The sequence below is a fragment of the Stylophora pistillata genome, chromosome 13 (assembly GCF_964205215.1).
Source record: "Stylophora pistillata chromosome 13, jaStyPist1.2, whole genome shotgun sequence".
Lineage (NCBI taxonomy): Eukaryota > Metazoa > Cnidaria > Anthozoa > Scleractinia > Pocilloporidae > Stylophora > Stylophora pistillata.
Window position 1 is genome coordinate 22,224,195 of NC_142531.1, and position 26,101 is coordinate 22,250,295.

The 26,101-nt window shown below is 38.4% G+C and overlaps 1 protein-coding gene across 1 annotated transcript; it reads right to left on the reverse strand.

Moving 5' to 3' along the window:
• Positions 1–3,081: 3,081 nt before the first annotated feature.
• Positions 3,082–26,068, reverse strand: LOC111327710 (protein FAM135A). The gene is made up of 24 exons (XM_022931951.2): positions 26,000–26,068; positions 25,211–25,403; positions 23,517–23,602; positions 19,229–19,383; positions 18,547–18,617; positions 17,556–17,729; positions 16,993–17,104; positions 16,309–16,364; positions 14,902–14,999; positions 14,140–14,189; positions 13,675–13,740; positions 13,176–13,265; positions 12,207–12,280; positions 11,703–11,863; positions 11,145–11,246; positions 9,445–10,450; positions 8,689–8,748; positions 8,274–8,371; positions 7,550–7,641; positions 7,023–7,120; positions 6,373–6,524; positions 5,699–5,809; positions 4,922–5,038; positions 3,082–4,388 (listed from the first exon to the last, which is right to left on the reverse strand). The coding sequence occupies exons 2-24, from the start codon at positions 25,288–25,290 to the stop codon at positions 4,183–4,185; spliced, it is 3,315 nt and encodes a 1,104-aa protein (XP_022787686.2). The 5' UTR covers positions 25,291–25,403; positions 26,000–26,068; the 3' UTR covers positions 3,082–4,182.
• Between the last annotated feature and the right edge of the window lie 33 nt (positions 26,069–26,101).

Here is a 26,101-nt window from a genome sequence, read left to right on the forward strand (position 1 = left end):
TGCTAATTTGATTGGCCTGTACGAATCACGTGCTAGTGTATCATTTTACTCTCACTACCACCCCTGCGAAAATATTTTGTAACTCAGTCAGGAAGAGTGAAAAGTACAGTATGTATAATATATTCCGAAAATGAAGCCATTAGGACAAAATTACTCATCTTAAAAGGCAAAAACTATTGTTACTGAAACATAATTTTTAGTAGAAATAGCTAATTTGAAGAGTAAGCACGGACGTCATGTTAGGAATAATGATCGGACTTTGGAGATGACTTCCGGCTAGGCCTTTATAGATTATGCCAGTAAAAGTAGCATATTATGCTAGAAGCATTGCCTTTTTTGGCGAAATTATGCTAAAATTATGCTCTTTTCCCAAATTATGCCCCTTTTTTAAAATTATGCTCTTTGAAAAAATTGCAAATAAGTTCAAAAAATAATTTGTTTTTTAATTAGAAGCCGTTGGTCTACAAGAAAGAAACGCAGCAAATCCACAATGAAATTCAAATAAACGTGTGGTTGATGTTAACATACACACCAGTACTAGACTATACATGGTCTACAATGTGACTTCCGGTTCCGGTGCATCCCAGACCCGGGCTCGGACCGTTTCAGGTGCCGCTCAGTGATTCACAGTAAACTACAAATGCTACTACTTGAACTAAAACTTAAAACATCGAATAACATCACCAAGTGCTTGGGAGTAGAGATGAACAATGATCAAATTGTAGCATGAAAAATGATCCGATAATTATCAAAATATGTGAATTATGCTAGCATTACTACTTGACAGAAATTAAGCCAGTTTGCTCAAATTATGTACATTGTAGTCACCATCTGTCTTCTCATTGACTAAACGCTCACAGTTAATTCCGGGAAACAGTGCAACCTACAGATGCAGATGATTCACTAATCTGTACCTACAGTTAGGGAATAATCTGTAGGTTGCGCGCACAATGCATGATTTCCGGTGGAGCAATGTCAAATTCACGGACAGCGAAGTAAGGATGGCTTCTCGATTCGCTTCATCGACCCAGCGAGAAATTACTTGAAGATAAAGATTCGGAAAATACTAAAAGATCGACAGTTTTCTTCAATGATACTTTATTTAGAAATGCACTTAACTTTTCTGCACTTGATTGTTTTATAAAAACGGTGTTTACCACACAGTTGTACATTTTTAAGTGTTCGGAAATAAACTGTGTTCGCTGCGATAATGCCTTTGGCGTTATTTTCTTTAAAACAATGTATAATAAAACAATTGTTGGTTTCGGTTTTTGTGCTATCCGGAATAATCAAGGTCTCGGTTAGTGTTATCAGCCTCAGCCTTCGGCTTCGGCTGATAACGCTTACCTCGACTTTGGTTGTTCCGGATATCACAAAAACTGAATCCAATAATTGTTGCCAAAAATTATGCTAGCATAATCTATAAAGGCCTACTTCCGGCGCGCCAAGGTGGTTGAAACGTCCGCTCGCTACCATCGACAACAGCGGTCAAAGCAAACTCTCGAACTCGTCAAAAAACAATTAAACTAAGTACAGCATGGGTTTTTCAAAAAAGAGAAGGAAGTTTGGTTCGCTTTAGACAATTCAAGTCAAGCAACTGGGAAAGAACGACAGTTTTTCGTAAATTCTAACTGACTACAGACAATTTTTTAAACTGCGATATTGGATTCATAGGAAACTTCTGCCTCTGGACATCTTTTCAATCAAGCAGAAAAATATAAGAACGCTCCCTGGATGCAAATAAAACACGATCACCTAATAGCTACTGCCCAGACCGTTCACATTAATTTGTCTTTTCTTAGTATTTTAAAATTACTTGCTAGTCAGTGAAAACAGGGGAAAACAAACAAACAAACAAACAACTGACTTGGACGCGTAAAGTTCGCCAAACGAATTCCCCGCAGAGGTGTCGACGGCCAGAAACTTCATTCGATATACTCGTGAGGAGGGTCACTGCTGCTTGCGTTTCGTCAAAGAGAATTAGACCGCAATACTATAAATTTGGAGATATTGTGAAAAGTCTTTTTATATTTTTAATCACTTTCGCCTGAGTATGGTGAGGGTCGCACAACAGAGCGAGGCTCCAAATTAAGTGCGCCCAATATCCCACCCCAGGGGAGGACATCCATCACACAGTAATCTCGTGTGTGGGAAATTAACGTCTCCTACCCCAACCCTGCGGGAGACGGGACCTCCATGTATTCGTCCCTATCTGAGAAGACTAAAACATCTAACCATTTCTTGATGTTATAGAAAGGTAGCAAATTCTTCTCAATTATTTTAAGACCCTGAGTGTTGGTCCGGCCGGGGCTCAAACCCTTGACCTCCCGCACAACAATCCAGCGCTCTATCCATTGAGCTACCCGGGAGGCTGTTGATGAAAGGCTAGGTTTCTAGGTATTAGTAAAAGGCAAACAAACTTAGAAAGTATTTGTGACGTACACGAAAGGAATCAGCAATCTCTCAAATGAGCATATAAACTGATAGGGGACTTGGACGATGACGTCAAATCGCAATGTTTACCAAAATGTCCAACATGGTTATCCAAATCAAAGTTTTTTTTCCGACAGTAAAAGGCGAGATGATCCGTAACACATCTTCGCTTGCACGCATTACGTGACTGAATGTGCCCCCCAGTGGGATCTATCACATCTTTCTACTGGCGTGCTATTGGTTTAGCTTAATTAGGGAATATCCTGTGAATTCAAGCAATATTCCCACTTACTGAATCCTTGCATCCCAATGCCATGAAAATGAGATTAACCCCAAAAAGACCAAAAAGAATTGCAACATTCGCCACCTCGTGCCAAGAGTGACTCATCACTTCCCGAGTTTCTCGTCCCATTGCCGTTGAAGGAAGATTTTTCTGGGTATCTGGAGATTTCTGGTATCTCAGAAACTAACTGATGGATTCAAAGTATGGGTGTATACCTTTGTCATCAGATAGAATAGGGGGGGGGGGGGGAAGGGGGAATATTTGATGCGCAGAGCGGTGAAACACCAAAATTTACCTTGGATATTCTATTTACCAAAATGAAGCAATGCGTATTCACATTACAGTTAACCCACAATTAATTACAATTCTTTGTTGACAACTCTTTATTACTTTTTACGTTGTCCGTTGAGTATTTATTAATAAATATTGCAACCGAGAGTCAAAATTACGAGTTACCACAACGAGTCTTTTTATCCTTCCTAGATGATTTGTGCACTGTCTTAACTAAGATCTACGGGCAACAGCAGCCTTGTCAACTAAGTAACTCAGTCACATGTTCCAAACCAAAATTATCAAAATTTTTGAGTCCCGCTCAAGCCTTGCTTTATGATTTCAATTGTTTACTTGGAGCAAATAAAAAATTCACTTCAAAAAGTTCACTAGCCCAATTAAACTATACAAATCCCATCTTAAGTGCTTTGCGATTGGTGATGCGAGGAACCGCAAATCACTTCATCAGGATAAGGAAGAATAAGAAACAACAAATAATCAAATAAATAACAGAAGGAAAACACGCAAGAGGCGTATAGCGTGCAAGGGAAACACCAAGGAAGATATTTATAATGGAGAAACAAAAAGTTAGATGCATGTGCTCAAAATATTGGAAGGAAAACCCAATTTTCTAGAATTGTTTTCAAACAGATCTCTCTCTAGAGAAGAAGACTGAAGACCACATAATCAGAATATTAGAACTCGCAACTACAGGTACACACGATTTTCCTGAATTCTCTCGCTATTAGCCATATAAAATCCTAATAATAGTAAATAAGCTATTATAACCGATTAATCAATCAAAAATTAAATTGAATCTATACTATACCATAATTCAATTTACCTGGCATTACAACACTATTCAACTACCTTTCCCGTCTATGTCTTTTGTCATCACCGGTTCCTATGGTCCCGTAAAACAAGTTGAGCGCAAGAACAGTTCTAGTTTTGGGCTAAGGTATGATCGGAAAGACGTCGGAGAACTACGATATTCAGGCGAGTTGCCGATCACAACATCGTAAATTGCGCGTTGTTCTTTCGGATTGAGTGATTACTGTCATGAACTCTTCGTGCGTGTTTCGAAGGGTTGTCGAAAATGTACCGATAGTTTTCGGCAACGCAACAACGTCTTACATCTTTGACAAGGTTTACATAATGTGCTACGCGCTTTCTTCTAGCACTGTTCAAACGTTTACCTATCTAAAGTAATCTAACGCAGAAACTAACAGCAATTTTTCGATAAAAAGTTCTGAATCGAGCATTGCTATGTGAGCAGCTCGGCCAATGAAGGAATTTGCTGAACTCGGAAGATTGTGATAAACACTGTAACGGACAAGGTTCATGTCTTTCCTCCCTTCCAATGGTTTCAGAAGGTTGTCAATCATCTCTCTGTAAGCAACAGCTGGTAGAAGTAAAAACAAATTCAAGTTAGTTACATTGCAAGCCGTTGTTAAAATGAGTTAATCACTTGAAAAGTGGAGGGAATCCTAACGACGAACCGAAACCACGTTCAAAGAAAAAACACGTAATCAATTCCAAACTCGAGGAAATACGTGATCAGAACGTGCCTCGTTTTGGTCTTCCATCTCACTAGTTACAAAGACGACGTCGACGCAAGTTTCTAAAAACCAATCACAACGCACGCCCAAGAAAGCGCGGAAAAACGTTTGTGATCGAGCAATCTTCGGGTCTTGTTTTGGGATCTGATTGGTTACGGAAAACAGCATTGAAAATGAAATTTCCCACTCTTCCAAATTGGCCACTGTATCAGTAAGAAGATATATTTAGAACATCTCTCTGCAAAAAATGCTGTTGCAAAATATATTGCACTTGGGCCTTAAAGAGTTAACGCCCCCACAAAATCCAACATTACCAACAACCACATAAGCAAAAGTGCTCTAAAATACAATTAACCATTCTTCGCCGAATACTCACCGACATCAGAGTTATCTTTCACGGCAGCTCGACAACTTTCTATCCTGGCCGAGTGATAAGGAACATAATGGTCTTGTACAGAGCTGACCAGAAGAATATTTTTGAAGTACTGTAGGCCTGGAAAAAAAAGGCGCAGAGAACCTCGAGTTTCATAAAATTCACCAGCTTGGTTATGTCTAACCCAAGCTTAAACTGAGAGAGTTTAAGACGCCGTGTATCAGATTCACATGAAAGTGATGAATTCCGAGACGATATCTGTTGCTGTTATTTAACACGAGACAACTTTGTTGCGGCAACGGTACCTCACACAAGACAAGATGTCTAAAAAAACACTCACAGAAAAAGGAATGACGAGACAGGGAAATACAAAAGGAAAAGAAGAAGGAAAAGGGCAAAGAAAGGAGCGAGATTTAGCACCGTGCTTACGTGAAACGGCAAACGTCTGCTTTGCCTTTCACGTTTCGCGTAAAATAGCGTGAATCTTGCTGCTTTAGCTTCACGTGAGCTTGCGTCATGGTGGATTTGAAGGCTTCCCTGTATGACTTACAAGGAACAGTTTTGGTTCCCCTTTTACCGGCAATTAAATTCTACACTGTGAGAGAAAAAGAGAAGAAAATCTTACGTACACAGCAAAAGCAAAACAGATTACTTTCACGAAGAAACGGCAAAGCCCAACCGGCAAACGTAAAAAAATGGCGGGAAAAACAAGGTCACGTGGTAACTCTTGCCGTTCACGTTTCATGTAAACGCGGTGCTAAATCTAATAAAGGTGATTACCTTCTGACTGACTAAGTCGATAAATAAACGTCTGCCGAGGGTCAGAATGATCATGTAATGACAATTGCAACAACGAATCGGACTTCTTCCATTTCTGCATGAACCACAAGCCTAGAACGAAAAGACATGGATAGGTGAAAAAAAAATAGATATATTTGGGCTCCCTGTGGTTCAATTTAAATTTGGTACAAATGGGTAGTTTTGAAGGCCAACAGAACCTCTATTCCAAGGGATACCCTGTCACATTTTGAACATTTAGACTACTGCGGTTTCCTTTTCCTGCATTTTGAGGTAAAATCTTAGTAATGTTGCTTTTTTGTGCCTCTAAGTCATAAATTTGAAGAGAATTATGCGCATGTTGGAGCACAGTGTCATTTCTGTAAAGCTTACAAGAGGGTGGCTATTGCATTGTGAACGGGTAGATCTACCTGCCACCCGGCTACTGTTGGAACACTGGAGGCTCTTTGAGGTTGATTGAAGTAAATTTCAAGCCAAAGTAATTATAAAGGTTCTGTAGAAATGAAAAGCACCACAATGAGCCTCTAGACAGTACATAATACACCATACAAACAGCCAGAAGAGCATGAAAACCCTTTATGTCACACAGAAACCGGAATAAACGCCGGCAGCTTTGCGAGGCAGTCTCGTGTGAAACAAAACTAAACCCGCCTTACCAGTGCTGACAAGTGAACTTGTTGGAAACAACATTCCCAAATGAGGACCCGAAAGGGACAAAAACGTGTGGATCTTGTCTAGGAAGGGCCTCAATTCAGGGTGGCCGAGAGCGGATCGGATGATAATGTTCCCAAGAGAATGACCAACAAAACTGTAGAGACAAGAACAAAATAAGGAGTCTTATAATACTTGTTCGATTACCAAAACAAACAAACAAACAAACAAAAAGGTAAGCGAAAAAAATAATGTTGAAAACTGGATGCCCTGCGAATGGGGCCAGTAAGATTTTAAGTCAGAGGTGGATGTTCTAGCTGGCTTTTGTATCACTCAGATTTTAAAGGTCATGTGTAATACAAAAAACACTTTGGGAAAAATCAAACAGCGGGTACGTTTAGTAACCGATGGAGTCGAGTCAGTTCTAAGCACATAACACAAATCCCATTCCTGCTATCAAAACAACCTTTTTCAGATGCAGAATCAGGACACGACGACCTTAGTTACCTCGTCACAAGTTACCGAGTGCCACGCTACAAAGTTCTTTTACAAAAATAATTGCGAGTTGTCATTTCACGTTCAGTCACCACATGGCCAAAGTGACAAGGAAATCGCAGGGCAACCCTAGGACAACAACCATCAGTCACCAACAAACCTGATTTTCGTGGGGAAGAGATTATAAGCTTCGATGTGATGCGTTATTTCTTGAACCAGCTTCTCAGTCATTTCTTCAAATGTCACAAAAGTGTCAGGCTGCGAAGCGGAGAACAGGGGATCACACCGTGGTTTGATTATTGATCGTAAGTTAAAATTCAGAATATTCTATGGGTTCAGGAATCGTAAACCAAACCCACAGTGTAGCCTACAGGCTATGTTTTGCACTAAGGAAGAGCATACCTCGAAGGTATAAGTCGTTATAATGGGTCCTGTGGTTCAAACGCGGCTGTGCACGTTACGAACTAAATTAACTATAGAAACTTTGGATTAATGTCAGTTTCTGAGCAACTGCGCAGCCACCCCCCCCCCCCCATCCCCCTAGCCCAACATCAGCCCTAACTTGTTATCAGTTGACTGTTGTTGGGTTATGGGAGGGGAGGGGTAGGTGCGAAACTTTGAGACAAAAATTCCAATAGATCATCAGCAGTGTAGTCTACAATGATAGCGATAGTTTTTTTTTTCCACCTGGTTGATTTCTGACATGAGGAAGTCTAGTCGTGTAGAAGGAAGGGCCATTTCTAAGTAACAACGTACAAGACGAAGATCACCGCTGTTACCTGGGGAAAAAAAATACTGTTATCAATTCTGTGTGCTATGTAAAGTTTAGGCCACCAAAATATCTTACATGTCTAGACAATTTATTAAAATTCATTAAATTTAATAAATTTTTAAAAGTGCAGTCAGTACAGCTTTAAACTAGTTACAGAAAATAAGCTCGTTGTGAAATTATACTGACCGAAGCTAAGAAAGTATTACTTAACGCCATGTAAACCATGTAAGTGAAAAAACACTCCAACTAACTTCTACTTTCAACACACTACTGCGAAAACTTCAAAACTCAAAGTTTTAGTTTTGAAGTTTTCGGAGTAGTGTGTTGAAAGTAGAAGTTAGTTGGAGTGTTTTTTCACTTACATGGTTTATATGGAGAAAATAAGCTCAAGTTTGCATAGTGCTTAACCCTTGAACTCCCAAAATATGATTGTTAATTCTCCGCTCTAGCTGCTTCACATTTCCTTGTAAGTAAGTTACAGGAATTTGGTGTTAGACCAAGATAACAATGTAACTCTCATTACCTGTTTGCTGGATGATGTACGGATATTACAGGGAGAAGTTAAATATTAATCACTTTTCGGAATTTAAGGGTTGTAAGCGATAAAGAGGTTTTGTAACATGTACATGTAAAGCTTACCGTCCAGACCATGGACACACACGATCAAATGCGTCTCTATGCCTTCAGGTGCCCCAGCGCTAAAGTACGGCTCACGAATTCCTACCAACTGGCGATCACTAAAAAACCAAATAAATGCTTTTTAATCATGTCGAGCTAAACCAAATGAAAAGAAATATGAATAAAAAGGGTGGAGGGGGTACGTTATTTTCCAAAGAAACTCTGCTGCTGCGACGTTAAAAGTGCTTTGGAATATGGCTGGGATCTTGGCAAGCTTGCCAGAAGAGCGGATCACTTGGAATGGCAAGTTGTTTTAGACAAAAAAAAGTCGAGTATAGATGTCGTTGTTCCTTCCCTCTTACTCGACGACAACTATCTAACAACTAGTGCATTAGCCAGGGCACTTCATATCAAAACTCGCAGACTGCCGACTCACCTGTATACTTGACATGCGTAGTTTAAACTGCGTTTGACTGATCTTTTCGCAATTTCAAATCTAACAAGAAGAGTGCACAAAAAATGAAGACCAGCGAAATTTTTGTTCGGGTAAGCCCTTCCTGGGACTTAGAACAACTGGGCCCAGAGTATAACTACGTGCCCGCAAATTATCAGGGGAGTCTAACGAAATGCTGCGGAGGAGGAACATTACGATGGACTAGACTCCCATCTAGGGGGGGGGGGGGGGAAGGAAGAAATACAAGCTCCAGCCAAATGAGTCACTTGGCTAGAGTACAGAATAAACCTTTTGACCCCTTAGAGGGACTGGCACTTAATTTCTCCTTACAAGATAGATAGACGTTTATTAAAAATACCTTAATAGCAGCTGGAAGGTGAATTGCAAAGGTGTATAATTTATGTAATAGAACTATACAATAAAATCAAACCTAAAAAGGAACTAATTTACATATACAATTATAATAAATGTTAGTTAAAATGTCTTGCGCTTGCTGGAATGAAGGTATCTCTGAACCGATTTGTTTTAAAGGAAACTCTGAATGGTCTGCGTCGTCGTAATTCCATAATAACACTTCTGAATCACACATTACGGTCACACGAATAAAGGAAATGATCACCAACAAAATAAGCTCTTGATTGGTTCAAATTCTTCTTGCCAGCATCTTAAGAAATGTAAAAAGAACAGTATGGAGAATATGCATACTGATGTTAGGGTACCTAAGAAATTTCAACTGACCTCGATCTCAGGCTTCCTCCGTACACAGAATCTCCTCGTGACAAAGTAAATGCAGGTGATGTGTTTCCCGCGCAAGCCAAAGGAAAACAACCTCCCAATGAACTCGAGGAAAGTCCTTTAGGGACGCTTTTCTTTTTGTTTTTCCTCGTTTGCCCAGTGGGCGCACCATCGGTCACAGTCACCGAGTTACGAGACGAAATCCCACTGATGTTCGGCTGTTCAGTCACGACGTCGGATTGATTTCCCGAAGTTGCACACGTGGACGCTTCGGAAGACATCGGCGTTTCGTTATTACTCGAGTCTGCGGCAGTGTCGGTTGCTGACGAAGAGAGTAACTCATCCTGGGAGCCATTAGCGATAAACAGTGGTTCAGGATCCTCGGAATTTTCCTCGTTCGAGCTGTCAGTGATTTCAGCAGACTCTTTGACAGTATCATTGCAAACCAGTGCTGACTCAGCATCGCTTTGAGCATTGGCTTCCTTTTCAGTTTGTTTTTCTGGTGCGTTTTGCGAAGGACTATCGATTTCATCTGACGGGTCAGAATTCTCAACGTCTATCGTAGCACTAGGGGACATTTCAATCCCATTTATTGCTGCAGCGTCTACAAATTCCGACTCTTCATCACATTCGAATGGTTTTACCTCACTAGTCCTTTCGACTTTAACATCTTTATCTTCAGACTGTGTTTCACAATCAGAAATGTTCCCATCCTCGGCAATGAGCGGTTGAGTACTTTCTGAGTTTCTCAAAAATGATGACAAATCTTCTGTTAAATTAGAAGAACTTTCGTTTGGTGTATCGTCTATCTCGCCATTTAAAGCAATGTTTATATCATCTAGAGCAGCAGTGCCATCTCCTTCGCCTGTCCCCTCTGTTAAATCCGTTTCTCTGTTGAGTACCTTCTCTGTTGCACGGCTTGGATCACCTTGTTGTATCTCTGGTTGATGAACACTCTCTTCCGAAACTGTTTTCGACGCTGTACTGTTCTTGTCAGCTTCATCAGAATCTAAAGAAGTTTAAACTGTTTGTTATTTTCAGGCAATATTCAAAGCTAGACAGATCTCCCACGACCCCATAAGCTGCATAGCTTTTATTACTATCTTGCTAAAATAAAGGTTGTCTGTCTGACGATTAAAAGAGCCTAAATTCGAATAACTAATAACAGAAGTTTCTCCATTATGTGGTTGAAAAACTCTGGTATAAAATCCACCCGACCAATCAGAAACGAAACAAGTGTTTTTCTTTAACCAATCAGGAATGAGTGCAAATTAGTCGTGGAATGATTTAGGCACGTTTTCCGCGCTTGGCCCTTTTTTCTTTGCGCTTTGAAATCGTCGATCTTTTGCTAACCTTTCGCAAGAAGTCCGTTTGTGGGAACGAGCGAGCGAGGACTACTGATTCTATCTTGTCCTTCACTGACTCTTTTCCTCTGAGCACTCCGAAACGCTTCACTAAACAGCTAACCAACGTGATACCTAACTATGGTCGTATAATTCTTCAACCTGCTGGCATGCTAGCAGTATAGCAGGCGAAGTATCGCTACCATCATTTGAAAGTGACTCACTCGATAGCAATAGTGTGATTTACCAATTATTAATGGTGTTCAACGCGACAAACAAACCCATCTGTTACCGCAAAATGAGTTGTATTCAGCGAGCGGGAAACCACAGAAAGGGTAAAAAAGGCCTAAGAAACATTACCTTGACCATTGATTACAAGAAAACTTTCATCAGTGATATTATCAGTCTCATCCGAACCAACTGTGAAAAACATTTCTTCCATCTCCGGGTTTCTGGGGATGTCTGAAAAAACAGGTCATAAGAAATAGACTCTGTTATGACGTCAGTTTTTAAGCACGTGTTTGCAAAGGAGCGCTTTTCGTTTGACTGACTTGACACCAAAACAAAGTAATCACAATAGCCAATCACAGCCAGGGAAAATGTGGCAAGGAGCCAATGGGAATTCAGAGGAAAAAAAAAACCAGCAAACTGCACGCGTCTTAGTTTTCCAACTGATTGGTTGAGAGTATGGCGCGAATTTTTTGGACCAATCACAGAGCAAAGTTAAACAAAAGCGATGCAAACCTAGATCACTTTAGACTCTTACTAAGAACTTGCTCAAAATGCATTCTACAAACAATTGTTTCAAAGTATTAAAAACAAAAACTCTTTGATATAATTTATATTATTAAAAGTAGAAACTTCTCACTCCAAGAAGTGAACTAACGACTGTCCGTGTCTAGAGCGATTCGACAGTACCTGGCTCTCTAGGCTCCAAGAAACTAAACTTGTCTTCAAATATTATTGGAATAGAAGAAGGATCTCCATCTAACAGAGGACACTCGACTTGCACTGGAGGAATACTCTGGTAATAACGAGATGTCTTCACACTCTGAGCCAAGCTTTGCTGCTGTTGATATCTGTGGGGGAATGAATGGTGACGTGTTTAACCAACCCATTTCACTGTACAGATCTCTGATCTTACTCTCAAACCAGTACTAGTCTTACTCAGCCAAATTTCTCAACTGGAAACTGAGGTAATCGTGTCAACTCTGTTCCAAGGCTCACTTGAAAAATAGCTAATGTAAACAGCTGACACAGAAAAGCCTTGTGCCAAATGTTCTCTATGTCACTGATTTTAACTCTAAAAAGTCTTGTAACAACACGCAAGCCAGTACTAGTCTTACAAACAGATGGCAACGAAAGGTCTTCGGATCCCTGTACTAGCTCAATTTAAGATTGTCACAAAGATAAATTACTTACAAAAAGTGTGGCGCATTTTGAAGTTCATTCCACGGATACTCCTTGATGAAAAATGCTTCAGAAAAATGAGAGAGCTGTGAAAACAAGTACAATGAAAATACATCATCACAGCATTTAAAATATAGCCGAATAATTAGATGAGCTTTTAATCTCACCAAAGTATTAAGTCATACTATTGTATTTCATTTAGAATCCCACGGAAGTTTGCCTCTGAATTCAGATTTTACTGCAGTGAAATATCAGAAAAAAACATTGCAACTCCTCTCCTCTTGGGTAGCAGATTCCTCCTGATATTCGCTTTGACCTTATCTTTTCTTTACACTCGCTTTCCTCGTGTCATCGTTTCATCATTCATTTCTCTACCTCATCCCCCCATTTTTTTTCAGCCTCCTCTCTCCTGTTCCTTCTCCCCTTTCAAACCACTCCTGATCCTTTCTAAAGATTTGTACATTAAACAGGTGGGAGAACAATAGGACATGTAGTCCCCCCTACTAGGTTCATCCACCTAAACCCAACCCACCCATCCCACCCTGGGAAAGGACATCTTTAATCACACAGTAATCTCATGCGTGGGAAATTAACATCTCCCATTCCATTAAAAATCCGCACCCCCCCTATTGAAGGCTTTCCTGTAACACCCCTCCAGAAAATAAATTTTTTAACCCCCTTCAGAATTGCTTGAAATTACCCCCTTCAGAATTTTATGTGGTTATCAAGCAAACCAACTGAACCCCCTTCGGAAACTATTCGTGAGAATTTCTGTCAAGGGTACTTTATGGCGACCCCTCTCAGATATATGGTTCAACCCCCCTAAGAAAAATATAGCATTGACCCCCCTCCCCCTAAGAAATCCCAGGCCTTCAATAGGGGGGCTGCAGATATTAAATGGAATGGCCCGACCTCCCGCACAACAGTTCAGCGCTCTATCCATTGAGCTAACCGGGTGGCAACAACATACTTAATTCTTACCCGCTGTTTGTGGTGCTCTCTTCTCATAAAAGGCAAGATAGCTTTGTTGAGGCTGAAGAACTCAAGAAACTGTGACCATACTAAGGAAAGCTGTAAAACAATAAACAAGCCACAACTTAAGCAAGTCCCAAGTTTGGCAAGGGAAGCAAACTTAAGCTGTATTTTTATCCAATTCTCTACAGGAAAATCATGTCTTCCTCTTCTTGGAATGCCATGCAATCTTTACATCATTTACCATGAAAATTTCAGGAAAAATGCACGAAAATTCTTCTTTCAAAACAGTCAGACGGGGTTGAATTTCACAACACATTACTGGTAAGAATAGAATACAGAATATAGTTGACTATAAATAATAGTTGACTTGAAAAGTCCAGAGTGCTACAAACTATTGATAAGCAAACCAATCATTTCCCTTGTGGAGACATGATTTTTATCAAGACAATAGTTCACTGGATCTTCGAGCTTTCTTAATCTACCCAAACTAACAAGTTTAACTTACTTCAGAGCTAAGGTTGTTAAGGTCACTACAAACTTGAGAAAATGTTTCTTCACAACCAACTGTACCCTGGAAAAAAGAAAATCACAAAATGTTAATTAATTTTTTTGAGAAAAAAGTGTCATAATTTCAATACAACTGATTAGTGTGTAGTTGTTCTGTTGCACCATAAATACTCAAGGGTGAATTTTCTCAGGAGTTTTAATAATTTACTTCTTCTATAAGCAGCTGCTGATGGTGTACATGTATTAGTCTGCTGTACCTAGGTGTCTGAAAAGGGGCCCTAAAGTGCACCTTCCACACAAGACAAGAGTCTACTTGCAAGCTAAACAGATGGCACTCAGATGTCTCAAAGGCAGCCAGCGGCAGACTGCATGTAACTGGCTTGTAAACTTTCCAAAGAATTCACATGTAACAGTCGTAACTATTTTCACTCAATAGACCAGATGAGAAATTATGACCACATACCTCTACTGCAGTACAAAGTACATCAAGCTTTTCCCCAAAGTCGACAAATCCTGACAAACAAGAAAGATTTTGTAGCTGTTGTAAGCTTTAGGAATAATTTAAGTCTTAAACCTTCACACCCTAACATCAGTATCTGTTTTCTCCAAACTGTTCTCCATACATCTCCTTGGGTGCTGTCAAGGAGAATTTGTACAACAATCAAGAGCTTCTTTAGTTGGTGATCATTTCCTTTATTCTCGTGACCATAAAGTGTGATTCAGTGACGATTTTGTGTGGAGAAATTAGATGTTGGTCACTATTAGAGGTCAAAGGGTTGGATAGAATCATTTGTGAACAAGCTCACCAGTTTGATTTCAAATTCTTTGAAGTAATATTTCAAAAAACGAGTGCGAGTGTTTCATCGGGGTTGAGTGTTCGAAAACTCCAATGAAACACAAAGCATGAGTTTTTGAAATTGCTTCTCAATCGTGCATCATTAGCCAAGAACAATGAAAAAATTCTGACTGATTTTGGCATCAGTGGGGTTTGACATTTTATCAAGCTCTAGGATTTGATAGTATAGTGGAAACGCCTCTGTCCAGTGTTTCATCGGGGTTTCTAAACGCACACATGTGGCCAAATTGGCGTATCGTGATTGGTTTGTAACCTGATGAATTATTAATGAGTTTGAGAAACAATTATCTTGGTCATCTAAATATGCATTGAAGTTCAAAGGACTCTTTCTGCGTAAATCAGGCAGTAGCAAAAGACAGTAAGTCTTACCGATATCCATTCTTTGATTATCAGGAAGCAGCTCACTCAAGCATTGGAAATAAGCTAACAGATTCACTTGGGCAGACAACAAAGTGCTACACAATGACCTGAATCAACATTGAAAAAATATAAATTAGCTCATTAGAACAGTAAAATAATATTATGTGCATCATATTCTCACAATTAGTGAATACTTGATATCTGCTTATACAGAGAGAAATGATTCATGAAACAATAGTTATCATTTTTTCAGCCACTGATTTCTCCTCCCTCACACTATTCAGAGTTATTTCCCCTTCTTGCCCACAACACACCCACCCCCCCCCCCCTCCCCCACCTCTTGGAAGTAATATATGGCAGTTAAGAATGCAGGGCTTGACACTGACAGTAGAAATTCAGTTTTGACTAGTGGTTTTTTATTTCCACTTCGCCTCCCGGTTAGCTCAATTGGTTAGAGCGCTGGATTGTGTTGTGCGGGAGGTCGAGGGTTGGAGCCCCGGCCGGACCGATACTCATGGTCTTAAAATAAGTGAGGAGAATTTGCTACCTTTCTATAATCAAGAATTGGATAGATATTCTAGTCTTCTCAGATAAGGACGAATAAACCGTAGGCCCCGTCTCCTGCAGGGTTAGGGGTAGGAGACGTTAAATCCCCACACACGAGATTACTGTGTGGTGGATGTCCTCCCCTGGGGTGGGATGGGTGGGAATTGGCTCTGAAAAGCCCCAATGGGGAGTGGTCAAGTAACGTACGTATGTGTGTACTTGTCATTTTTGCTAGTAAACAAACTGAAATTGTCATAACATAATTATAAGTTGTCACTAGCCACTTGGCTAGTAAGTTGAAAAGTTAGAGTTGAGCCCTGGAATGTTATCTTTTAATTTGAACATGAGGACAACTAGTAATAAAAGTCAAACAACAACGAACATATGAAACATATGTGTGAACTGCGGTTATGAGACGTATATGAGCACGATCCTTCGCAGTAAAGCACTATTTGAGCAATAGTGAAAATCAGACCTGAAAAAAATTTCAGGCCTGTACGGGATTCGAACCACTGACCTCTGCGATACTAGTGCAGCGCTCTACCAATTGAGCTAACAAGCCAACTGGGAGCAGGCCATCAAATTAATTCGACATAAACCCGTAGATGATAAATCAAACAACAACAAACATATGAAACATATGTGTGAACTGCGGTTATGAGACGTATATGAGCACGATCCTTCGCAGTAAAGCACTATTTGAGCAATAGTGCTTTACTGCGAAGTAAAGCACTATTGAGGTCAGTGGTTCGAATCCCGTACAGGCCTGAAATTTTTTTCAGGTCTGATTTTCACTATTGCTCAAATAGTGCTTTACTGCGAAGGATCGTGCTCATATACGTAGTAATAAAAGTACAAGGACTGTCAAACCTGTGTGTGTCATAAGCAAACTGCAGCTGCTTCTCAACAAGTGATGTCTTAGAACTCTGTAAAGTTAGTATACAAGCATGTTAGTATCCTAATGATGACAAAGTTGCAAACAAATAAATAAATATTATGGTATTGGTGGCTACCAATAGTCCCCTTTCCAACCACTGTTTGGTTGGGTCACACAGTGGCTGAAAAGGAGAAAAGTTAGGCACATGTAGCTTGAGCACATATATTTTTGAGATTTGAACTTTCCATTAGAGGAGAATAATTATGTCTTCTTCTGAAAACTCTTACATTGATCAGTCCATTTAGGGCTCGACACTAACTTTTCAACTTGCTAGCTATAGCCAAGTAACATCCTAGGTGTTTTTAGATGTTACGACAATTTCAGTCTGTTTACTAGCCAAACTGGCTAGTGGAAATTTAAAACCACTAGCCAAAACTGAATTTGGACTAGTCTGTGGCTAGTGGGCTACTGTTAGTGTCAAGCCCTGCCATTGGAAAGCCCTTGGTTTTAGTAATATTTTAAACTGATGTTACAGAAAATGGATCTGTAACAAGCCCTATGCAAAAGAGCTTTACATTGATGGCTGCTATCTGTCTCTCTGGGCATCTGATTAGCATCCTCTTGTTTTCAAGAGTACAACTAATCTGATGCCAGTTAAGAATGAAAGGATTCCTAACCTGAGGTATTAAAGCTTTATTACTGAAGAGTACAACATAGAAAGCTGGTGTTGATACTCGCATATTTGATGGTGGTTTGCCAAGCCAGTTGTTTTTCACAGGTCTAACAATGCTAAATGAAGAGCAGAGAGGAAAGTGAGAAAAAAAAATTTTCATCACTGAGGTGACTTAACAGCAACAACATAAATTACATATTCTTCTTTTTACAAAAATGCAATGTTTTTCTTCTACCATGTACAGGGTTGTAGCAAAGAAATTACGCTGCTGGCTGAAATTTCAAGTGAAGTGGCTCAAAGATGGTCAACCATTGTAAGTGTGTAAAATCAAAGTGCCTGTTGTGTTGTACCAAGCGATCACAGCTAAAAATCAAGCTGGCAATCACCACTTTTTCCACCGGTGAATTTTGCCAGCAGCTGGTGCTTAGCCACAATCTTTGCATGCAGACTGTCGTTCTGTTGTCAGTGTACTGTTGACTTGTGCAAGCCTTAATCAATTAATAAACACAATATTTTAGAATAAAGTGACAGGCTTTGCATGCATCTAGAGAAATTTTCTGCAATTACCTGTGATCAGGAAGACCCAGTGCTGTTACGGTGGCATGAATTGTCGTGTCGATGACAGCAAAGTGATAGTAGTCAAACAAGATAGGCACATGGTGATGCAGACCTTTCACACAGGACATGTGCAGTTTTAACGTTTGTGTGCTTACGTTTGTGAGAGATTCAACTGAGTCAACTCTGTGTGATAAGAAAACACAGATGATAAGAATTACGCCTTGACTGGAGAGAGCAAAACACGAGAAATGTGTCCTCTTGGGATTGAATTAAAATATCCAGTTTACTCAAGTCCCCAGAGTCTATAAGCAGTCCTTAATAAGGTCTGTTATGTAAGTCAAACAAAAAAAATATGTGCAATAAAATTGATGTTAGCCTGGTGCACTTACATCAATTTTTTTCTCACTGATTTTTTTAACTCCCATGACAGACTTTGCCAAAAAGGAGGGACTGCTCATAGTCTACTATATTTTCCTTCAAGTTGTTCAGAGAGAGGACACAACTGATCAAGTTGCTACAGAACTGATGAATTAGTGACAAGCAAAGCTGGAGCAAAGAGCATGAATATGTTATGTGGAAAATCTCACACTAGGAAAAGTACCGGTATGTCATTGACAAAATCAAAACATTTCAAACTCTCAAACAAGGAATGGTACATGTATGTTCCTGACATAACCGAAACATTTCAAGAATTGCTTTTCTTCCTATTAAGGAATAATAGCAGCAGTCATAAATTTAACATTCAGGAGAAACAGAAAAAATCCTCCTAAATTTTAATACCTTTTTTAGAGTAGATCAAAATACTTAGAATTGTGAACAAACAAAAAAAAAACTGATTTCTGGGATTGAGATAAAGAAAAGACAGCCCTCACAAACATCCATGTCACAGCAAGAAAGTAATTAAAATGAATTTTCCACAGTATTAAATATATGTACTTCAAACCATTATGTGAGTGGGCAAACTTGTTGATGGTGTTTATCTAAGAAACAAATTTCTTACCCATAGTCTGAGTCCGAGAAAAACAGTTCCACCAACATTTGATAATCTGCTTGGTCAACTTCCTGGACAATCTAATATGAACAATTATAATAATAAACAATAATAAGATCATTTTCAATGCAGTATATCTGAATCCATTACACCCTGATACAGGTATGCATGTATTCTCCTTTACTGTTCTCTATAAATTTCCTAGAGTACTGATAAGGAAGATTTGTTTAACAAACAAGAGCTTCTTTTATTCGTTACTAGTGATCATATCCTTTATTCTTAGCTTGTGAACTTAATATTGTAGGGAGAAATTAGATGCCAATTACTCTCAAGGGCAAAAGGGGTTAAGCCATCTCTTCTACATCTGTTTAAAGGATGCTAGCCTTCCTCACTGCATGCAAAGATTGCTAGGATTTGCCAGTCCTGGTAACAGTCACAATCTAAGAGTTCTCGAAGGGTCTTCTTAAGTTTTTGTGTGGCTTACACAAAGTATGTAGCCACATTATGGCACAATCAGATTTATTTTAAGTAGACAAGATGTTGTTGGAAAGTAGCTCGGGTTTGTTACTACCACCAGTTACTACTAACACCAGTCAATCTTTTTTATAACTCTCACACCATCTTGAGTTTCTGACACTCAACCATACAGTTTTCAAAACTAATTTGAGAGAGAGTTCAAAAGGACTTTTACCTTGTCACTGTTAACCAATAAATGGAGACGAAAAACAAAAGAATCATTTAACACAACAGACTCATTTCTGTAAAGAATTTGAAATGTTCTGGAGATGGCTGTCTGTCCAGAAGAGTCGATTGTTGCTCCAAATTGGTATTCTGCCCCTTGGCTGTCTGTGATGTAAAATGAAAATAATAAGTTGTTATAGTGATGTCATAACTACACCATAACTTCTTATCAACCAAGCACAAGGCCGCACTATATCTTATTAACCAAGCGCGAGGGACGTACTGGGAGAATATAGGCCCGAGGTCTTGACAGTATGGACCGAGCGCAGCGAGGTCCGTACAAAAAAGACCTCAGGCCAATATTCTTCCAGTACAGTCCCGAGCAAGCTTGGTTAATAAGAGATTTATTACACGACATCACTGAAGTTCAAAGGGACACAAGTGCGGTATCATTCGGGACCATTCGGGACAGTGCCCGGGTCCAATACTCAGAGAATATTGACCGGCTATAGAGCATTTTGATTGGTTGATTTTAGTTATTGGCCCTTTGACTGCCAGAGTCGTGTAATAATAGGGAATATTGGCTGGTCATGGTAGTTCAAACCTAATGCAGCAAGATCTGTACAAAAATGACCAAGGAACAATATTCTCCAATACAGCTCAAGCAAACCAGGTTGGTTAGGAGTTTATCAAATGGCAATCCGACCAAACTTGTTTGTTTTGAATTTAGCAGCTTTCATGCACAAAATAGTTTGATCATCACCATTTCAACGTAAATGTCCATATGGCAAAATACTGACCACTTGGAATGCTCCAATTTACCACATCGCTACCTTCCCAAATAATAATAATACCACACACTACCCTTATAAGATAGTACAGCCCAATACAAATAATAAAATAATAATAATAATAATAATAATAATAATAATAATACCACACACTACCCTTATAAGATAGTACAGCCCAATACAAGTAATAAAGTAATAATAATAATAATAATAATAATAATAATAATACCACACACTACCCTTATAAGATAGTACAGCCCAATACAAATAATAAAATAATAATAATAATAATAATAATAATACCACACACTACCCTTATAAGATAGTACAGCCCAATACAAATAATAAAATAATAATAATAATAATACCACACACTACCCTTATAAGATAGTACAGCCCAATACAAATAATAAAGTAATAATAATAATACCACACACTACCCTTATAAGATAGTACAGCCCAATACAAATAATAAAATAATAATAATAATAATAATAATACCACACACTACCCTTCTAAGATAGTACAGTCCAATACAAATAATAAAGTAATGTGAAGATGATTGTTTATTATGATATTTTTTTCAGTAACATAGGGATATAAAGGAAAAAGAAATGGAAATTTTTAATTTTGGGAAGCCATCCTATGACATCTTGAATGCTCTTGTATTGAAATTAAGTGGGTTTGATAAAAGTCATGGTCTCAATAAATGGGGTTTTCATGAATTAAGGCCTGATCCAGCCTCTAACTGCTGTCTGTTCAGAATTTAAATCAGAGATTTGTTTGGCTTCTTTTGAGATCACAGCCGGTAATTCCGCCCTCAACTGCTTCTTGCAAAAAAAATTGAAACCAATGCTATGAACCAATATTACTCTATAGGTGTGCCTACTTTTAGGATTTAAATGCATATCTAGTCCCTGATTTTTTAAGACTTTAGCTGTGACCAATTAACAACTAACCCACCAAAGTAGAGGTGGTTAGTGGTGGATATGTTGTAGTTCAATTTTTTCTTTAGTTTAATTTTTTTAAACTGGTTTAAAAATTTTAAATTGGTTTAGAATTTTCAAACTGGTTTAAAATTTGTAAGCGCACAGCCCATTCTTATTTATTTGATGTTTTACATGCAAAATGTACTCTGTATAAAATAAAGTTGTGTTTTTAAGGTGTCCACATTTTAGCAAATGTTCATTTTGCTGGTTGGAGTTAAGATTAGGGTTAGGGTTAGGGAATGTATTGCAGCAGTGTATTCAAGTAAGAAAACCTTGAATTGTTTGAACAAGTCTAGCTCTTTTTTTTTCTTTAAAAGTACTGAATAATGTTTTTGCAACACATAAATTTTATTACTGAGTCTTAAGTAACAAGCAATACAAAAATGGGAAGGTAGTGAAGTCATTATTTATAATCTTAAATGTTAAATAACAATATTGTCCAGGTGTGAGGTTCTGTGCAGTTGCATGGACTGTCTCTGAAATCCATTAGGTCAATCTCAACAAGAGAAAGGAAATGCAGAGACTGAAGGGGTTTTTCTACCATTTTCACACGACTGGTAATAGAGTTTTGTTCAGCATGAAAATGACATGAAGCAACAAACAGGCTGATTACTTTACTGTTGACTTCGCCGTAGTTATTGTTGATCTATTTGCTGGATATCTGTCTTCCTCAGTGATTTATGTGTTTGTGTGCAAGGCTTAAAACCTTATGAAGCTGTCCTTTGGCAATTACTTTCTTTTTGTCTTTCGTTACTAGCGAATCATTTTCATAGGACCAGTTCTTTCGCTTGATTGTGTCCATCTCCCATTTGGTCATTTGTAAATAGGTTTGTTCTCCTGAATCTAGCCCGAGGGACTTTTCGGTTTGCTGTTTTGAATATCTCTTCGCCTTGTCAAAAAAATTGTCGCCGATAAACAAAGTTACTAGCGATTCATTTTTGGTTTGTTGCGCTTTTAAATCATGTAATTTTTGAAGAAAATTTTCTTTTGAGATGCACGAGTTCTCTGCCATTTTTTCTTTCGAAGTCCAAATTTGCATCAAATGTGCATGTGTGTAAGCATACGAATATTTTAATAATAAATTTGGCCGAGCAGAGGAGAGCCTGGGACTAATAAATTATAATAGAGTAGAAAGTGGTGAGAGTTGTCAACGAAATCTAGCGTGGACTAATGGATCAAAGAGACGGCAACAGATTCTGAAAATGTTGGTGCATGGTTCAAGTCCAGGTGAGTTGAAATAATGATAGAGCGCCTAGTCTTAAGTCAGGAATATAAAAGAAAAAAAGATCTGAGGAGTATTAGGGGAGTAGATAAGGAGAGAGTAAGGAATAATATGGTGATGAGAGATAAATGGAGAAATTTCGTTCTTATCTGCAGTCTACTTCTTTTTCAGAATTTCCCCCCAAAAAGCCGAGCCCCATTTTTCAATCCACACCCCAAAAAATGAAGGCCCTTTTTCAGACAGTTGATTGAAAACTGCCTTACAAAAATTAAACTGGTTTGGAAAAATTAAACCAGAAGAAAAAATTGAACTACAACTGATATTTACCGAGCCGCGAAGCGGCGAGGTAAATATCCACCACTAACCACTGACACTGAGGTGAATAGTCGTTTTAGTATATACTAAAACAGTGAGATAATACATGCCACCGTCATTACTTTGAGTGATCTCTTCGCTTGTCATGGATGCAAACCAGGATGCCATTTTTTCCTGAGTTGCTCAGAGGTAAATAGCAAAGGATATTAGGATTTTCACTAGCCAATCAGAGCGCACCTTCAACGCTATCCACTGCAGGGTTCGACACCTGGCTACCTGCACTACTAGCCACCGGGCTAGTGATTTCTAAAATTCACCAGCCCGAAACACAACTTGGTAGCCCGGATCAATTTCCCTCAAGGTCTACTTAAACCCCAAACAAGTAAACCTTCCTCTAAACTTATTGGCAAGGTCTTCTAAAATGATAAAGAATGGCATTTTTTTCTTTAATTGTGATAACATAATGTGCTATTTAAGGAAAAAGTTAAGTAAATTTTCAAGTGCGAGGGGATCGTGCAAGGCGATGTGCAAGGGAATGCAACATTGGTAGGGAGAAGACTGGGAAAGATATTGACCATTAAGAGCAGTCTGGGATCTAGCAATGTTTACGATTGACACTTGAGACAAAAAAAAGATGCCAGAAAATGAAAGGTTTATGCCTTCTTTATTGGCATTATCATTACAATTTAAACCTTCTCATCTTTTAATCAACTGCGAGCAAACTAATTATAAATAATTTCTTTCAATTTTTCTACTAGCCAGCAGGCTATTAAACGTGGCTTTTTACTAGCCCAACCAAATTTTTACTAGCCTTGGGCTACCGGGCTAGCAGAGATGTCGAACCCTGCACTGTTTTAGTATATACTAATTCTTGATATCCGTAAAAATGCAGCGGATATCACAGTGACTGTCATTCACAAAAAATGCAAAAATACAGTGCTACCTATTGCAATTAACTCTTACACTTATTGAATTACTTACCTGAAACAGTGTCAAGCCTTTTCTCTACCTCTACACTTGCTGCCGCTTTCACAGGAGGTTTGAGAGTACAACGAACATGGTAATACCTGCCAGTAAAAATATGGTACCTCAATTCATAATCATATAAAATCTTTTCGCACACAGTACTCCAAGCTGTACTGTGCACCATGACAACTTGGAGAAAAAATATGGCACGTGAGTTAAATAATATGTCATTTGTCAATTTAGCAACCCGTGCTTGACACTCTTTAAACAAATTGCTAATAATTTCCACGATCTAATGTCAAAGAGAGATAAAAATAAAAAAAAAAAAAACAGTACTCCTGTTCCCTTGTCATTTTTATATAAAATTTGCATCTTTCTCCTTGTGTTACAATTTGAAATGTTGCATGAACCTCAATCTCCTAGAATGAATGCCAGCCATACCACTTATAGTCAGCATTAATTTTAGCATGTTATGCAATATTGCACAAAGTTTTTCTCTCTCTCTTTTTTTTTAATGAGGACCATTTTATTATTTCAAGTCACTGTGTGATGCCTTCAAAAAGATGAGCCTGTAGCCTTGTTAGGGCATTTCTAATCTCTTAAATATTTTTGGATCAAACAAGAATAGTCTAGGACACATCAAAAATTTAACACTTAACACAAACTAAGAAAATAACAGTTTTGTGAATTGTGCCCTTTGTGACCTTTTAAATCTGTGATTTCTCTTCTAAATTCTGGATTCCTTTCTACCCCACAACGTGCTAATAGCAGATCTCCATTTGAACTTAATATCAGTTCCTATTTTTGCACTCAACAGGGGGTACCATTTCAATATCATTTAAATCTAACCCCACTCTGAACCAAATCATTTTTCAATATTCAATTTATCTGTTTTTCATCCAAACAAAGAAAAAAAAATGTGTAATAATCGGAAGAAATCAAAGAAAACCGTGGACAGAAACAAAATTAATTATAGTACGTAATGAGGAGGTCTAAATTTAGAAACCATGACGTCTATGATATTGGGCCTCCCTATAATGCTTTTATTTAAATACAAATTATTACAATATAAATTGATAGAGAAATTAACTGTTAGGGAAAATATAACAAAAATTTATTAAGTTTCTTTAAATATATCTCAGGTATATCTTTAAAGAATGCAAAGAACTTGAATAAAACTCAGTTAGAATTTTAACAGGAAAAAGAATTCCCAACAAAAATAGGACGGTGTCTCTACAAATATAAGAGAACTTGTAATAGAGTACGTGTAAATGCTTCTTTTGGAGAATGTAATTAGATTACTTCGTCTAGAGCTGACGCCTGGAGGGAGTATGTTTCTTTTTTTTTTATGACAAAAGATCAAAATGATGAGCAAAGTAACTGACAGTGGCAGTGTAGCTTCCCTTAACAAATCTCAAATTTCTGAGTAGGGTGTTAAGATCAATAGGTTTCTCACATCTATGAATTTCCACTCATTACATTCTGATCCTATAATAAATAGATTTAGATGTCAAACAAGAAAATCCTCACTAGAAAAAAAAAATCACGCGATCAAGGTCACTGACTCAATTTTTGCTTTTATTATTACAATTTGAAGTGGTACATTTCTTTCTAATCCCTGGAGTAATCAAGGAAATACAGATACCATAAAAATTTAATTAATTGGCCACACACTTTCTGCATAAAAAATGATTTCAAGTGTTACATACCCTCGCTGAAACAGATCAATGTTGTGAAACGTGGAAAATTCGACGGCAAATTCTATCGTTGCTTGTAAATCCCCGGACATCGTGGGATCTTCAACAGAGTAACAACTTCAAGTGGTAATTCTTTTTATCAAGGCAGCGTCCTACATCGTTGTTGATATTCTAATCTTCTTCACAACTTTACGCCTTGAGATTGCTGAAAGAGATTGACACTAATGACAAGTTACCAATATATTCAATTCGATTCCTTGACCGGCATGGACTGAATAATACGCGCGCTTTCATGCGCGACACGAACCTGGTCAACTTCAAAAGTCAGCGTTGTTAAACTCAAGACTTTAAAATCGGCATTACCCTCAAGTATTCTATGGGTTGTGGTTTAGGGGTGCTTGAAGCAATCTTTCACCAATTTGAGAAGCTAGGGAACACGTCATAATAATTAGGCATTTTCGATCCGTGGAAAAACACGAAACGTTGTAGTTACTCCCATTAAAATAACAACTTCAATGTCAAAGACGAAAGTACTCAAAATTAGATAACGAAAAGTCGTCTCTCAATTCCATTTGACTGTAAATATGACCAACCCTCTTAAGAGCTATGATCTTTACGATGCCAATTAACCCATGCACGAATATTTATCCTTTTATGTCAACTTGACCATTCATAATTTACTAAAAATGTCAATCGCTCTCGAATAAAACAACCGTGCATTAATAATGCAAAGAGCACATGATACGTATTTATTGGAAGTTGTTAAGAGGACTTCCAAGTCTCTTAGAGAAAAACACAAACCTGTCATACATCGACCCTCCGGCCGCCATCTTGTTTGTCGTCGAGCGTGTGGCAAGAGTACTTCTCGTCCAAGTAATTCCGGAGAGTCTGGGTACCAGAGAT

Coding starts and splice junctions, on each gene's coding strand:
- LOC111327710 (XM_022931951.2), bottom strand. CDS start 25,290: ATGTCCGGGGATTTACAAGCAACGATAGAATTTGCCGTCGAATTTTCC. Junction 17,105..17,555: donor CTGGGTCTTCCTGATCACAG/GTAATTGCAGAA, acceptor CTCTTCATTTAG/CATTGTTAGACCTGTGAAAA. Junction 5,810..6,372: donor AAGTTCACTTGTCAGCACTG/GTAAGGCGGGTT, acceptor TTTTCGTTCTAG/GCTTGTGGTTCATGCAGAAA.